The 13,614-nt window shown below is 44.2% G+C and overlaps 1 protein-coding gene across 3 annotated transcripts in view; it reads left to right on the top strand.

Moving 5' to 3' along the window:
• NRG1 (neuregulin 1) overlaps nt 1-13,614 on the top strand; it is a gene marked incomplete at both ends in the record, with an annotated part of 170,764 nt that overhangs the window by 70,984 nt on the left and 86,166 nt on the right. For 2 of the 3 annotated variants that reach the window (XM_084225539.1, XM_084225538.1), the window contains one exon: nt 4,248-4,875. The exons of the other annotated variant lie outside the window; for it this stretch is intronic. In XM_084225539.1, coding sequence (XP_084081665.1) covers nt 4,248-4,875 — 628 coding nt within the window. Of the gene's footprint in view, nt 1-4,247; nt 4,876-13,614 lie in introns of those variants that run through there. 3 annotated transcript variants of the gene reach the window in all.

The following is a 13,614-nucleotide window of genomic DNA, read 5'->3' as shown; positions in this document are numbered from 1 at the left end:
CAGCCACTCATCTCCTTCAGCCGGGCAGAATCCGTGTTTAAGCACAGCATGCCACTGCTAGCGTGTCACTACAGAAATGTAAAAAGCTCCAGCCTGCAGATGCAGGATATAGCATTTTTTCCGCATTGCCTTGGGGGCAAGAGGAACAGGAAGGACCCCCGAAGTCAATGACCTGTACCTTCAGTTTATACACTTATCTTCAGACCTGAAGTGAGAGACCATCATCAATGAGCTTTTACTGCATCCTCGAGAGCCGACTCAGAAATTCATGTGCTCTCATACCCACCCCGACTTGGTAGAGCGCACGGGGTTTTTTTTTGGTCCGAAAGGTCCCAGGAGGAACCAGACCGTAAGGTATAGGATTGCAGCACGGCAGGCAGGCTGTGTTCTGGCCCTGGCTTTGGCCACCTGTGGAGCGGGGCCAGGGAAGCTGTCTGGGCGATGATTCAGCACCTCCCTTCGCCCTAATCGTCGGGGAATAGCAGGAGCCGCCAGGCACCCCGAAGGCGGGGACAGCGTGCCGGGTGCCGCCCCGCTCTCCTCGCCGCAGGCCCGTAGCCCCTGCGGAGCTGGGGGGCTGAAGCAGCTCTGCAGGCTTCCCTGCGGAGGGGAGGAGGGGGAGGAGGTCTGGGCACAGCCGGCGGCGTGATGCTGAGGCAGGCAGGCTGCGCGCCAGGGCTGGAGGTGCGGCGGGGGAAGGGACCCGCAGCGGAGGAGGGCACTGCAGCCTGGCCGGGAGCCAGGGACCGCGGGCACGCTGCGGCCGCGGAGCCGGCGGGGGTGTGCGGGTGTGCCTGCCTGCCTGCCTGCCTGCCGGGAGGAGCTGGGCGGGCCGGCTGGGCCTGCCGGTGGAGGGGAAGAAGGCGGGGAGAGATGCTCTCCAGCCTCAGTTTAGCCCGCCGGGCTAGGGCAGGAGCCTTTGGGAAGAGCCCATTCCCGGTCCTTGCGAGCTGACGGCAGCAGGATGTGAAAGGGGGCGATGCCCCCGCATGCAGAGGAGCCCCTGAATGCGTCCCCCGTGCAGGTAGCACGGCATCCCTCTGTCCAGCTGTCCCTCTGTCCAGTGTTTTGCGCGTTCGGTTTTACTTCGTGGCAGCCCTTGTAAGGAAGGTGCAGGTCTCCACGTTCGTTTCTGTTCAGCACGGCACCAGGAAGATGTGAGCAAAGCAGGAACATGATTTAAAGGAGGGCAGATAAGTGTAGATAGGATGGAGGGTCACGAAGATTACTGGAGATTGAACGCAGGCAGTTTGCCAGGAAGACCAGTGCAGGAAAGATGCGGACAGGACTGGGTTTTAAACACAGGCTCAGAGAAGTGTCAGCAGGGAAAATTCTCTTGCTGGTAATAGGAATATTGAAAAATTAGACATGAATAAAGAAGGAAAGTAATTTTAAGAATTTTCTGCCAAGCATTCAGATGCTGTATTATCTCATCTGTGCAATGAATAGAATATTTCCAGCTGGTTCTCAACTTCCACTCCACTTTGAAGAGTGATGCTGTAGCTTCACACTTGAGGAACAACTTGGGTGTGTGAAAGTGTGCCTTTTTTTTCTGGATTTATCAGTTAATCGAATGAAATGTACATCCTTTCTCTAGAAACGGTGCTTACTTGTAGCCAGGGACCACCACACATGTCACGGCAGTGCTACTTTTTGTTATACTTTCTACAGAGGTTGTGTTGTTAGTGCTGTTTGAAATAGGTTTTGAGATACTCAAGAGAGGCAGCACTGGTGCAGGATATTACCAGCAAAAGGGAACATGTGCTTTGTAATAAGAGAAGCCATGTATGTAAATATGCAGTGCAAGCTGTTCGTTCTGTCTGAGGCTGCTGATCACATCATTAACCTAAGGACCAGACACTTCAGTGGTAATGTAGATTGTAAGATGATTTATCTTTTTACATTCCTTCAGAGAGTGTTATCACTAGCTGTGCTTTAAGGTAAATGCTCCAAGCACTTGATTGTAGTAGCATTGTGATTACTTCAGTTGGCTACGACCGCCTCACAGGAAGCTTTGTGATCAGACATCCATCAATTAGTCCTTGACATGACAGTCCATAAAAACACCATGGGATTCATTGAGATTTTGATAAATTTTTTTCATGTGAATGTTACTAATGTTCCCATGGAAGGAGGGGTGAGATGGGAAAAGAGTTGGAGGCAGAAAGAGAACATGGATAGAGTCAGATGCCTCTTTTGACACTACCAAAAATAAATAACTACAAAGGAATTTACCTTTCATGTGCCTAAACAAGACACCAACAAAAATTAGTTCAGAGCAATTTTTAGCATTTGATTCTTTGTCTCCTTATGCATCCCACAGCCATTTATACTAAGGAGAAAGGGGGATTCTCACCAGCAAAACTTCAGTGCAAATGCTTTCATTAAGTTCAAGGACCTGGAAATTGTGCTATAAGCACCTTGTGTTTCGTACATGCCTTTATTGTTGGACGGGTGTATTTTTCTGTGAGAGACAAAAGAGACTGGGAATAGATCTGATTCTAGTCTTGCTTTCATTATGTTAACGGGACCCCTGTATTATACTGCATTTGATTTACCCCTGTATTGATTGTATATTGATTTACCCCTGTATTATACTGCATTGGTGGAAATGGTAGTACTCCATGTTAGTAACGGCAGCCAAATTTAACAAAATGTAAGCCTTTAAATAACAAAAACAAGAATAATAATAAGTAATAGTTTAATTTTTAATTTTTTATTTTTTTTTTTTTTAGTCTAAGGTGAGTGAGGATCTATTCTAGCAACATGTGAGCTCTTGAAAAGTGCATTCAGGAACTGACTTTAGTGTAAAGTCTGGGGTTTTTTGGGGTTGGAAAAGGGTCTGGAAAGGAGGTTGGAAAATGGAATTTTTAAAAAAAGCAAACCTCTTTGCAATAACTTGAATGAAAATTTATCAGAGATGGGAATGGCTTGGGTATTTTTATTTCCTCTGCTTGATCTAAGATGCATTCCAGCCCTATTCCTAGGAAATAAAACTTATTCAGGAGCTTGGAAAGACAAGCTGTCTCTAGGTGTCAGGCAGGGAGGAACTGCTTCTGGAAAGAGGTCTTCCCCCTGGGAGAGATCGAATATCAGACTAAGCGAGCCCAGTCCAATCCAAAGAGCTCCCACCGACACCCAGTCCCTGCTGGAGGACTTTGCCATCGATGGCCGCCGCTGCCTCTGGCCACGCTTTGCCTGGAGAGAGGGAGTGGGTGGGTGAGCAACTCCTGTCCGCTCCCTCCCTTTGATTTGATGGCCTTTATTCCTCCTAATTGGATAAAATAGGAAGTCACTGACAGTCCTGCGTTGCTGGGTGTACTGATTTCACTCAGAGCAGCCCTGCAGAGTGCGGGGGGTGGGGTAGGGGAGGAAGGAGCGAGTCTGTACATCAGGGAAACAGGCTGCGAGGGGGCTGGGGGAGCGGGGCGGGCGGGGGGGGGGAAACGGAGGAAAGTGAATGAGCGCTCAAGGAGGACAAAGAGGGAGGGGAGATAAAGGGAGTTACCACCGTCTTGGCATCGCTCTTGCTTTCAAACCTCTCTGTAATGATATTGTTTGCAGTGATGCTCAGACAGCGAGCACCTGCTGCTCTGTAATGATTCAGCCTCTTTCAGCCGCCGCTGTAACACGACAGGATGCTGCTGCTACTGTCACTTCTGCCGTTGCCGCTGTTGTTAGAGATTTTGCTTTTGCTCCTTCTACCGCATGACAATTGTTTTCCTCGTCTGAGCAGATACCAGCCTCAGATGCTCAAGGTGAGAGTCTTGCCTTTCACTCTGGGCTACTGGTTTACTTAATCTGGTCAGTTTGTTCAGTGTTTGTGGTTTTCTTTATCTCATGACCCTCCTTACCTCTATTTTGTTTTGTTGTGCTTGCTTTTGGGGGAATGTTTCTTCTCCCTGCTGAAGAGCTGGAATTGCTTGAGAGGCATTTAAGGAATTATAAAAGTGGCTAGCAAAGTGGCTCAGTGATTGCAAAGCTATTCTCACTTCAGAGAAGCAGAGACAGTGACAGAGGGCTTGGGGGCACAGGGACTGGGGGGATCTAATTTTTCCTGTGCATTACTCCTCTCTCAGTTTGGATGATGTTGCTGAGCTTCGACCTTTTATTGACTCCCACTCTGTGATTTTTGCAGAGCACTGTGACTATTACTACCGTCTCTTTTTGTCTGTGTCTCACAGTAATGGACTGTGATAGAGTTAAGGCCTTTTGGAGGTGAGCTGTTTGAGAGCTGATGCTTAAACATGTCTGAAGTAGCTGCCGACACTTTCCCCAGCCCCTCAGCTCAGCTGAGCCCTGATGCGTCCCTCAACGGGCTCCCGGATGAGGAGAACATGCCGGGGACCCAAAGAGAGGACAGGAGGGTCCAGGGGATAGCAGGCCTTGCCGCAACCTGCTGTGCGTGCCTGGAGGCAGAGCGACTGAAGGGCTGCCTCAACTCTGAAAAGATCTGCATCGCCCCTATCTTGGCTTGCCTGCTTAGCCTTTGCCTCTGCATTGCTGGCCTCAAGTGGGTCTTTGTGGACAAGATTTTTGAGTATGACTCTCCTACCCACCTTGACCCTGGGAGGATAGGACAAGACCCAAAGAGTGCTGTGGATCCTACAGCTCTGTCTGCCTGGGTGCCTTCGGAGGTGTATGCCTCACCCTTCCTCGTACCTAGCCCCAAGAGCAAGGCTGAAGTGACAGTGCACAGTGACAGCTCACTTGTACCCTCCAAACCGTTCCTCCAGCCTTCTCTATATAACCGCATCCTAGATGTTGCGTTGTTGTCCTCTGCCGCACCTTCGCTGTCACCACCCGCCCTGGAGCCTACCACAGCATCTCAGGCACAAGCAACAGAAACCAATCTCCAAACTACTCCAAAACTTTGTAAGTAAAAGCTATGTGTTTCTTTGGGTGGTTTTTTTTTTTTTCCTTTCACAGAAAAAAAACAAAAGAAAAAAAAGGCACTTAACTGTTCTGTGACTGTCTACAAGGAGGGCATGTGATTGACTTGCAAAGCTTAAGCATGCTAAGACAGGTGCAGCATGTGTTGCCTTCTGAGAACAGCGTCTAGAGTCCTCAGAATTTAATTCTGAGGTATGCAGGACTTCATCTGGGATGTCTGTGAAGGGCTAGTACCACCTTTTTCTCTGCATCCACTTGTAAGGAAGTACGTGATTTGCTTCAAGGGTTTATCTGATAGCTACTCCACATAGTGTATTTTCCTTATAAATTGGCTTTGTCTCTTGTGCTGGATCTTCCATGTGTGTTCTTTGCCTTGCCTACAGAGCATTTCTAGTACGTCCTTTCTGAAGTCTGTGGCTGCCAAATATCCCTAACATCCTCATGAAACTCTCAGAACAGTGAGAAAAAGCGACAACAGAAGCAGTTAGAAACTGGGAACCATTAATTTAGCATCTAGCTTATGATTTTTCCCTTTCTTTTAAGAGCAAAGCATACATTTCTCTGTGTCTTCCCCTATCTCTAGGAGCTGCTTCTTGTTTAATTGTTTCTCATATATTGCCTTACTGCCTTTTGTGGGGCATTTCAGGAAAGCATTCTTGCTGATGTAGGAAGAATCAATTTCCAAATTAGTCTTTGCTTATCATAAAAACAAATAAAAATATTATTTTCTTAGTAGTAATCATAAAGCATCAAAATACTGTATTGCTGAAGTGTCATTTCTTTGACATTCATGATTTTTACCCACCAGATTTAAAGCAAACCAAGCCAGCAATTCCTGAGCTGTGTAAAGCTGTGTAACTCTAGTAAAAAAGGAGACAGCACACTCTTCTGCTGAGAGCACAGGGATGAGGTTTCCTGTGGAAAGCTGCAGTGATCAGAGTGAAAACTTGCATTCCTCACAAATTTCCTTGCAGGACCCCATATCATTTATTCTCCCTCATGCCTTCCCTGTAATGCCGCAGGTTGGCACATTGAAGATGGCACATACAGGACCTCACCCTGGAGCTCTGAAGTCACCAGAAGTTCACTTCTGCATTTAGCCCCACTGGGACTGAACTTAGTATAGATGTGTGGCGTTTGGATTAAATCTAACATTTTAGGCCAACCGCCTGGCCAGTGGAAATGAGCATAACTACAGTGATTTCAGAGGAGGTCCTTTCAGCTGAGAGTCAATCTTGAACAGCAGTTCCAGAATTAGTGAAAGAAAGTTCTGAGTATACCTGTAGAAACCCTGCTGCCTTTTGCTTAGATAATGGGTGGCAACCACCCTTCAGATTAAAAGTAATTTGTCAGATGGAAACAGTCTAATAGAGAAATACTGCCGTACCATTAAATGACAGGGGGCTTTGTCTGTGGTATTACTTGAATTAACCACCTTTGCAATTAAATAGAACTATACTAAGTGAGCTTTCTTTTAAATATTGCTGATGCATAAAATCTTTTTTGTAGTGCAAACATTCTGACATTAAATATATGACTTTTTAACACATTTTGCTTCATAAAGTGACCAGAGACCACTGTTTAGTCATAATTGCCTCAAGAATCCCTCTTGAATTTCCACATGTGTGGCAAACCTTTTTCAAAAACATGCTAACTTCATCTCTGAAGTAAAGGAAGGGGTGGAGAAAAGATTCTTTGGAGCTGTCACTGACAAAAAGCCATTATCTGCATTCAGAGCTGCTCACATCTGATAATAGTGGTAGAGATAAATAGTGGTCCAGAAGTTAGGCGATTAGGGTGAGAGGGTTTTTTTTATTTTGATTTGGAGGTTTTGTGTGTGTAGGAGTTTTTGGGGTTTGGGTTTTTATTTTTTAAAGATAAATGTTTCTAAGGCATTGTAGCTACAGACTGAAAGGAGGGGGAGAGCTGGTAGCAGATCAAGTTTGGTTTGCTCTAGGGGAGAATGTTGCATAGACAGAATTTATCCTAACTGTGGTACATAATTCTGACTATGGCAAGCGTCTCTGATTATCTGCAAAGAAAAATCAGAAAATCTAGCTGGAAAAATAACTGCAGAAGGTCTGCCTTAGAATTCCAAGAGGCATGAAAAGAACTTTTTTGGACGGCTCTTAAAGCACTGTCTTGGGGTTTTAGAAACAGCTGCATTTCAAACGCATCATTGTGTTTTATGTGGAGCAAGATTTGTTGAAGAGGTTGACAGATTGCATCAGTGCTAACTTTTTTTTTCAATGCCTTTGACAGCTATAAAATTTTCTGTGACATGGCTTGAAAAGTAGCATCTGCAAATTGGATTGTCCCTTCTTTTGCCTTTCAGTGTCTTTTTTTTTCTTTTCAGGCAGAGTGAGGTAATATGTTCCCAGAAAGTCCTTTATGTGCTGCAAATTTTTTTTCCAGTGCAGAAATAAATTTTTTTAAAATGCACATTTCATCTTCTGCGCTTGATGTACTGTTTCTGAACCTATCCCCTCCATGAGTTTCCAAATCTTTTTCTCTTCTCTTCTCTTTTCTGTCTTACTCAGCATATTCCCCTTAAAGCTGCATCCTTCAAGGTCATAGTCTGCAGAGGGCTAATTGATTCTTCTTTCTCCTGGAGCCTGGAAGAGAAAGCAGAAGAGAGACAATCCTGATAATTGTCTGGTGTATTAGATTCAAGACTGGTCTTGTTCCTTTGGTTATTCTTTGGTCTTTATCAATATTGAAATATTTCTTTCCATTTAGCTTACCTTTTGTATTTTAGTATAATTTTTCTGTTGCTGAAAGAGAAAGGAAAAGTAAATGTTTTAAAGCATTCCCATATGTAGGGAGATTGTCAATCTTAGCATAATTACACCAGAGAAGGTATTATTACAAGCAGGATATAATAATACACCCTAACGTACAATTGCTCTCCCTCTGAGAAGACATGAAGATTGCAAAAATGCTAACTCATTTCAGGAGCTGAATTTCACTTCTTCTAATACTATCATCTTCAAACACAATTCCACCCTTTATCCAGGCTGGTTAGAGATTCAGTTCTGTAGTACTACAAAAAATGTGTTTCTGTAACAATAGCTTTTCTACATCTGCAAACCAACCATTCCCCTCTTTAAAGGTCTTCCTACAGCCTCCTAAAGCCTCCTCTTTCCATTTAAGAAGGTTTCCCCACAAAACTCCCAGAAAGGGCCACGTGGAGCTTGCCTTTCTGGGGTGACAGCTCTGCCAAAACAGTGCAGCACTCCTGTGCTTTGGTTCTGCCCCAGAGCAGAGGCGCTGTCAGCCCTGGCAGGCCCACCCAAGCCAGCCTTGGCTTTGGGACCACAACTCTTACAACTTGGTCAAGTGCCACAGGGCACACAAGAGACAGGGCAGGAGACAGACTGCAGCATGATTTTTCTGGAGCAGGTTTCCCTGAGAGCAGAGCTTGAGGACCATCAGAGAGCAGGGTCCAGAGGATGCACATCCACACAGCCCCTGCTTCCATTTCACTTTTGGCTTCCCTGGCCAGCTCAGGTGCCATGCACTGATGTGCCAGCTACACACATGCTGTGCTGGTGGTCAGCAGACAATCAACAGGCATGTCTTTATCTCCTTAGGGCACTGGACCTGTGCATGTCCCTTGGGAGGCAGGCAGAACTCCTTCCTATCTCACTTGTGCTGGGGCTCATCTAAAGAATGTGGAAAAGTGGGAAAAGAGTTCTGCGTTACCTCTCACTATTGGAGGGACAGCTCCCTTCCAGTGTTTCTGATTTCTGCTTCCACTTCAGGTGTGCTGGGTCATTATTAGCAAAGGATGCTGCTTTCTCATCCTCAGTGGAAAAAGGTTAAAAGATTGCTTCTGAAGCCTGGTCGTGGCTGGTTACCTGGGAAGTAGCGTCAGCTCTGCTTCTAATTTGACAAGCTGCACTCAGAGGTTAATAAGCTCCCTAATTATGGCAATGCTTTAAAGCATTCACCTTTCTTTTCTCTTTAAGCAAGGGAAAAATAATATTAACATACAAAAGGTAAGTCAAAAGGAAAGGAATATTTCTCTATTGATAAAGGCGTAGAGTAATAAAAGAAGCAAGACTAGTCTTGAGGTACAATGGCTAAATTTCTTGTGTCTTTTAGAGCTAAAGATGGGGAAATTTGAATAAAAATTGTACTGTACCTTGTATCATACTGTAAATATTCCTTGCATTTTTTCCCTGTCTCTTTCACTTCCACTCATTCTTTCTCAGCTCTGCATTTGGTTTTTCTTTCTCCTATTCACAGTAATTTGGGAAGATCTGTACTTTAGCTTGATGGCAGGCTAGAGGGAGCCTCTCCCTCCGCTTAGAAGTGCTGCAGCCTCTAACTTCAATTTAAGGACAGAGGGTTTGTTCATAGAATCTTCATGCAGTGTTTGTTCTTATTCTTGAAAAGTCTAATTCTGACCACCCATGCTCTGTATTTCAAATCCCCATTACAGCAACGCAGGACTGAGTCCATGCCTGGCAACCTCTGCACATGCCAAGGTCTGGGATGTCTCAGAGATCTGCAGAGGACTGTATTCAGGGGAGGGGAGAGGACATGATACAGCACAGCTCTACTTCAGCCTTTTCTGTGCTCACTGGGGCTCTGCAGGGCAGTGCCACAGGACAGATTGTTTTTTCCCCAAAACTTGAAGATGCAGGAACTTAAAGCACATGCTGGTCCATTTCTGACACAGTAGTGGATTTGATTAGCTTCAGATACCTGACTTAAGTGCCTGCATTAGGAAGCTAGTTAGCCTTCAGCTGCATATCCAGCATAAAGGGAGAGACTTCCCCCAGACAATTCCCAGAGTGACTCTAACAGGAGTCACTCTCTTTCCTCATGGGTCTACAGGGAGACTACCCTTGCAATTCAGTTTCTAAGTTAAATATCTACTCCACAATATGAGGAGTCATTTTGAAAAGCCATGACTTTTCTTTATGTGTCCCGTGGATTAACAACATCTTGTCGCAGGGAAGTTACAATTAATCATGGTTAAGATACCAGACAAGTTTTGAGCCTAACTCAGGAGCATAGTAGAGGGATGCTGATCTCAGTAGGCCCAGGAGACAAAACCAGGCCTCCATTAACAAGCAGCAATAAAGCAAGTGCCACTGTACTGAGCCAGCCAGTCTGTATTGCTCTGCTGTTCCAAAGGTCATGACGGCTCCTAGGGGTATACACTTGTGACAGGAGCACTCATGGGGACTGATGGGGTGAGATGCATAAGATGGAGCAATTTTTAGGGAGTTAGGTCCATTAAGTCTTCTAAAGCAATCATTGAGACTTCCCCTCCCCAGTCCAGTTAGCTCATGCTGTCTTTAAAATGTCCTTAGCGAGCCCAGTTTGCTCAAACACATTTATTGTTTTGTTTCTTTCAGCATCTCTACCACCCCCCTCTTTTATCTTTCATTGATTGCATGAAAACAGTTCTTCTATTTAACATGGAGCGAACTGTACAGATTAGTCTTGTATTTCTTTCTCTTGGACAAGCATCCCAAATTCATGGCTTTCAAATTTTCCTCATGGGTGTGGTTTTCCTTTCATGGACCATTCATTGCACACAGAACATGGTGGAGAAAAATCAGAATTTCCTGGATTATTTCTTAATAACAGTCTGAATTTCTCAGTACAAAACAGTAGTCTGCACTTGTATTTATTTTTTAAATCTCCATTTTGCTTTGGAAACTTCCCGCAGAGTAAGTCTCCATGTATTTGTGCTACATGGAGCCTTTTGCATGTTCTCCCTCCTCATTTATATGCATATGCATATGTGAGTGTAGAGAATACAGTAGATATGCAAAGTATATGGCCATTATTTCTTTATTAAAAAAATGTCATCTGTGACTGTTCTGCATCAAAATTTTCTAAGGAAAACAGATTGATAATTGATGTAATTACAAACTTCAGGGTTTGGATTTTCACTGCAGAGGACTAAAATCATCCTCTTTCTATATCTGTTGTATTTTTTACACTGTTTGATTTCCTGTTAATGCACTGCAAATAAAGAACACAGCAGCTACCTCGGATTTGCTGTGCCTAACTTCTGGTTACAGAGAAACCTTGGGGAACTTTCTCTGCATCAGATGAGAAAGCACAATTTGACTTGCTGGAGGCTAAGTTGCAGGTTAATTGTGGTGCAGAGCTGGGATGATATAAATGAGTGTTTTCATCATTTGCCGTCTTGCTAATGGAAGTGCAATAGATTTGCTGCAGAAATCCAACTCAGAATCAATAGCAATGCAATGAGGCAGCTGGTTCAGGGAGAGCACATGTGATGCCAATCTGCTGCAGACAGTACCTGGGCAGAGATTGAGCTGTCTCTCTTTCAGGAAAGAAGACATCCCTAAAAAATGCCGTAGCAGGTAATAAAAGAATTTTGAAAAGAAAATGCCCGTTTCACATGGGCTGGAATTGGGAGAAAGGGCTTTCTCTGACTAAGGGAAGAGATTTATTTTCTTTGAGGGATTTAGATCTGTTTGGACTCAAAGCTGGGTTATTGTTTCACAGTACTAAGTTAAGCGGCAACAGAAGTCTTGTTGCTTCAGGTCACGTTCAAGCCACATAAAACCAGGAGTTGAATCATGGTGTGTACTTTGGGGATGGATAGGTGGGTTTAGAGTATCATCTACCAAAGGCTTCTGCCCTCTTGTTCCCCAGGCAGACTGCAAAGAGGAGCAGGCCCTGTATTTTGTGGACAGTTTTATATTTGGCACACCAGCTATCTTTACGGTTTATACTGAAAGGAGACCACTTTCCTGGACAGTGAGCACTGTGAATCTCATCTTGGTCTTTCACTTTAAAACATTTTGTGAAGTACCAGACACAGTAGGAGATACACATGAAACTCAGGAGCTACAGCTTGACCATTGTTTGGCAGTTAGGGAGCAGCAAGGGAGAAATGCATTATTTTGAGGTAATACGAACTCTGCTTATTTATACCCTGACCTGCCTCATCCTTCTCCCCCATTCACATTAGAGTCTTAGTCACTGAGACAAAAGAAAAGGTTTTAGCTGAGGAAGAATGTGCAGGAACAAATCCAGTGGGACATGTCTGGCCATCACTCAAGGCTTCCCTAAGCTAAGCCAAGACTTCCCTAAGCTAAGCCAGAGGCAAGGTCCATTCAGCTCTGGAGAAGATCAGTAGTATTGCAGCATGCATCTGTTACATTTGGTCCTGTATTGTTTAGATACAAAAGCCTTATTTCAATGTATATCTTCTCGCAAGAGTATATTCAGCTTTTTCACATATACTTTCCCTACCCCCTCCCCCTCTTTTTTATATCTCTGCTTCATCCTGGAACTTGCTGGCGGTGCATTCTCATAAGTCACACAGCTTTTTATTTTGGCAATGAATATTGTCTCAGTTTTTGAGATGAAAGGAAATCAATACTGGGTTGGTAGTCACATGGCACTGGGGGGAGTATATGAAGCTGTGATCTTAAGCATGATTTGTGACATAGTTCAGTATTTGTATGGAATTCCTGAAAGATGTTTGCATTTTACAGTTTTAACCAGTCAATTTATTCACGTGATTAGACAGATCAAAATAGAAAAAAAGAATATGAAGCTCATTCAAAAGTTTTTCTCGTATTAAAAAAAAATTATCTCTGAGCTCATAAAAGATTACTTAAATCTTCTAAGGAGGTAAGTGGAAGCGAGTGTAAGGCTACTGGAACAGCATCTTGAGAAGAGAAGCTTGGGCTTTTCCCTATATTAAATTAATCTGGATAATTAATTTAGTATTTCAGCTTGAATTAAATGACCTGAATTTTCACTGGTATAAAGGTTCTCAGATCTGTAGCCCTGTAAGACCTATAAGAGTACTGGAATGCACATGACACGGTGTCATCCCTACTAAGGGGTCTTCCAGTTGTGGCGTGAAACCTGAGAACAAGACATTGTCTGCCTTTTCCCTTTTTCTAGCATCTCTTTTACATAAAACCACCTACTTTGACTTTGAAAATACTTGTTTGTACTCTGGCCACTTGTTCATTTACACCTTTCTCTCCTAGATAAAAAAGTTCTTCTGTGCCTTGTGTTTCCCACTCACGAAGGTCCGTGTAGACTGTGATCAGCTCAACAATAGATAAGCCTTTTTTGACAGGGTAGGTAGGCTGAACTCTATGATTCTCCCCATGAAGGAAGTTGTTTTCAGTCCATGAATTATTTCATCACTCTTCACGCTTTCTTATTTTTCAGATAGAGACATAATTTTGATGGTACTTAGACATGGACTAGTCCAAAATTCCAGCAAAAGACAACAAAACCTGCTCATTGCCTTGATCACCGTTTAGAAGTACTCAAGATGCATAAAGTAGCATCAGTAGCTTTTTAATATTTTAAGCAGTAAATCAGTGGTCCAGTCAGAGCAAAAGACCAATGACTCACACATGGGAGGACCCTCACCAACCTGCTTCTTTAGCTCCCAGGGTTGCATACCGCTTCTCATTGGAATAATAATTCTAAGGGCCAGTCAAGAGAAGAAAAGACAAATATTGCCCAGCCATGGCAATGCTGTGTGTGCTTTAGGAGGAGTTTCAGCTCCCTCATTCCACATCTGGTTCTGCCCTACTCCAAACAATGCCTTCAGCAAGTCTTCTTGGGTGAGCAGGAGGCCAGCTCAATGATTTCAACTGTGCAGAGTTCCCCTGTACATTTGACTTCTCCTCTTGCTTTCAAAGATTTCTCCCTCCGTGCCCCACTGACACTTCTCCCACTGTTGGCCCA

Source organism: Fringilla coelebs (genome assembly GCF_963513975.1).
Source record: "Fringilla coelebs genome assembly, chromosome: Z".
In the NCBI taxonomy this organism is placed as follows: Eukaryota; Metazoa; Chordata; class Aves; order Passeriformes; family Fringillidae; genus Fringilla; species Fringilla coelebs.
This window is presented reverse-complemented; position numbering and strand designations above follow the sequence as displayed.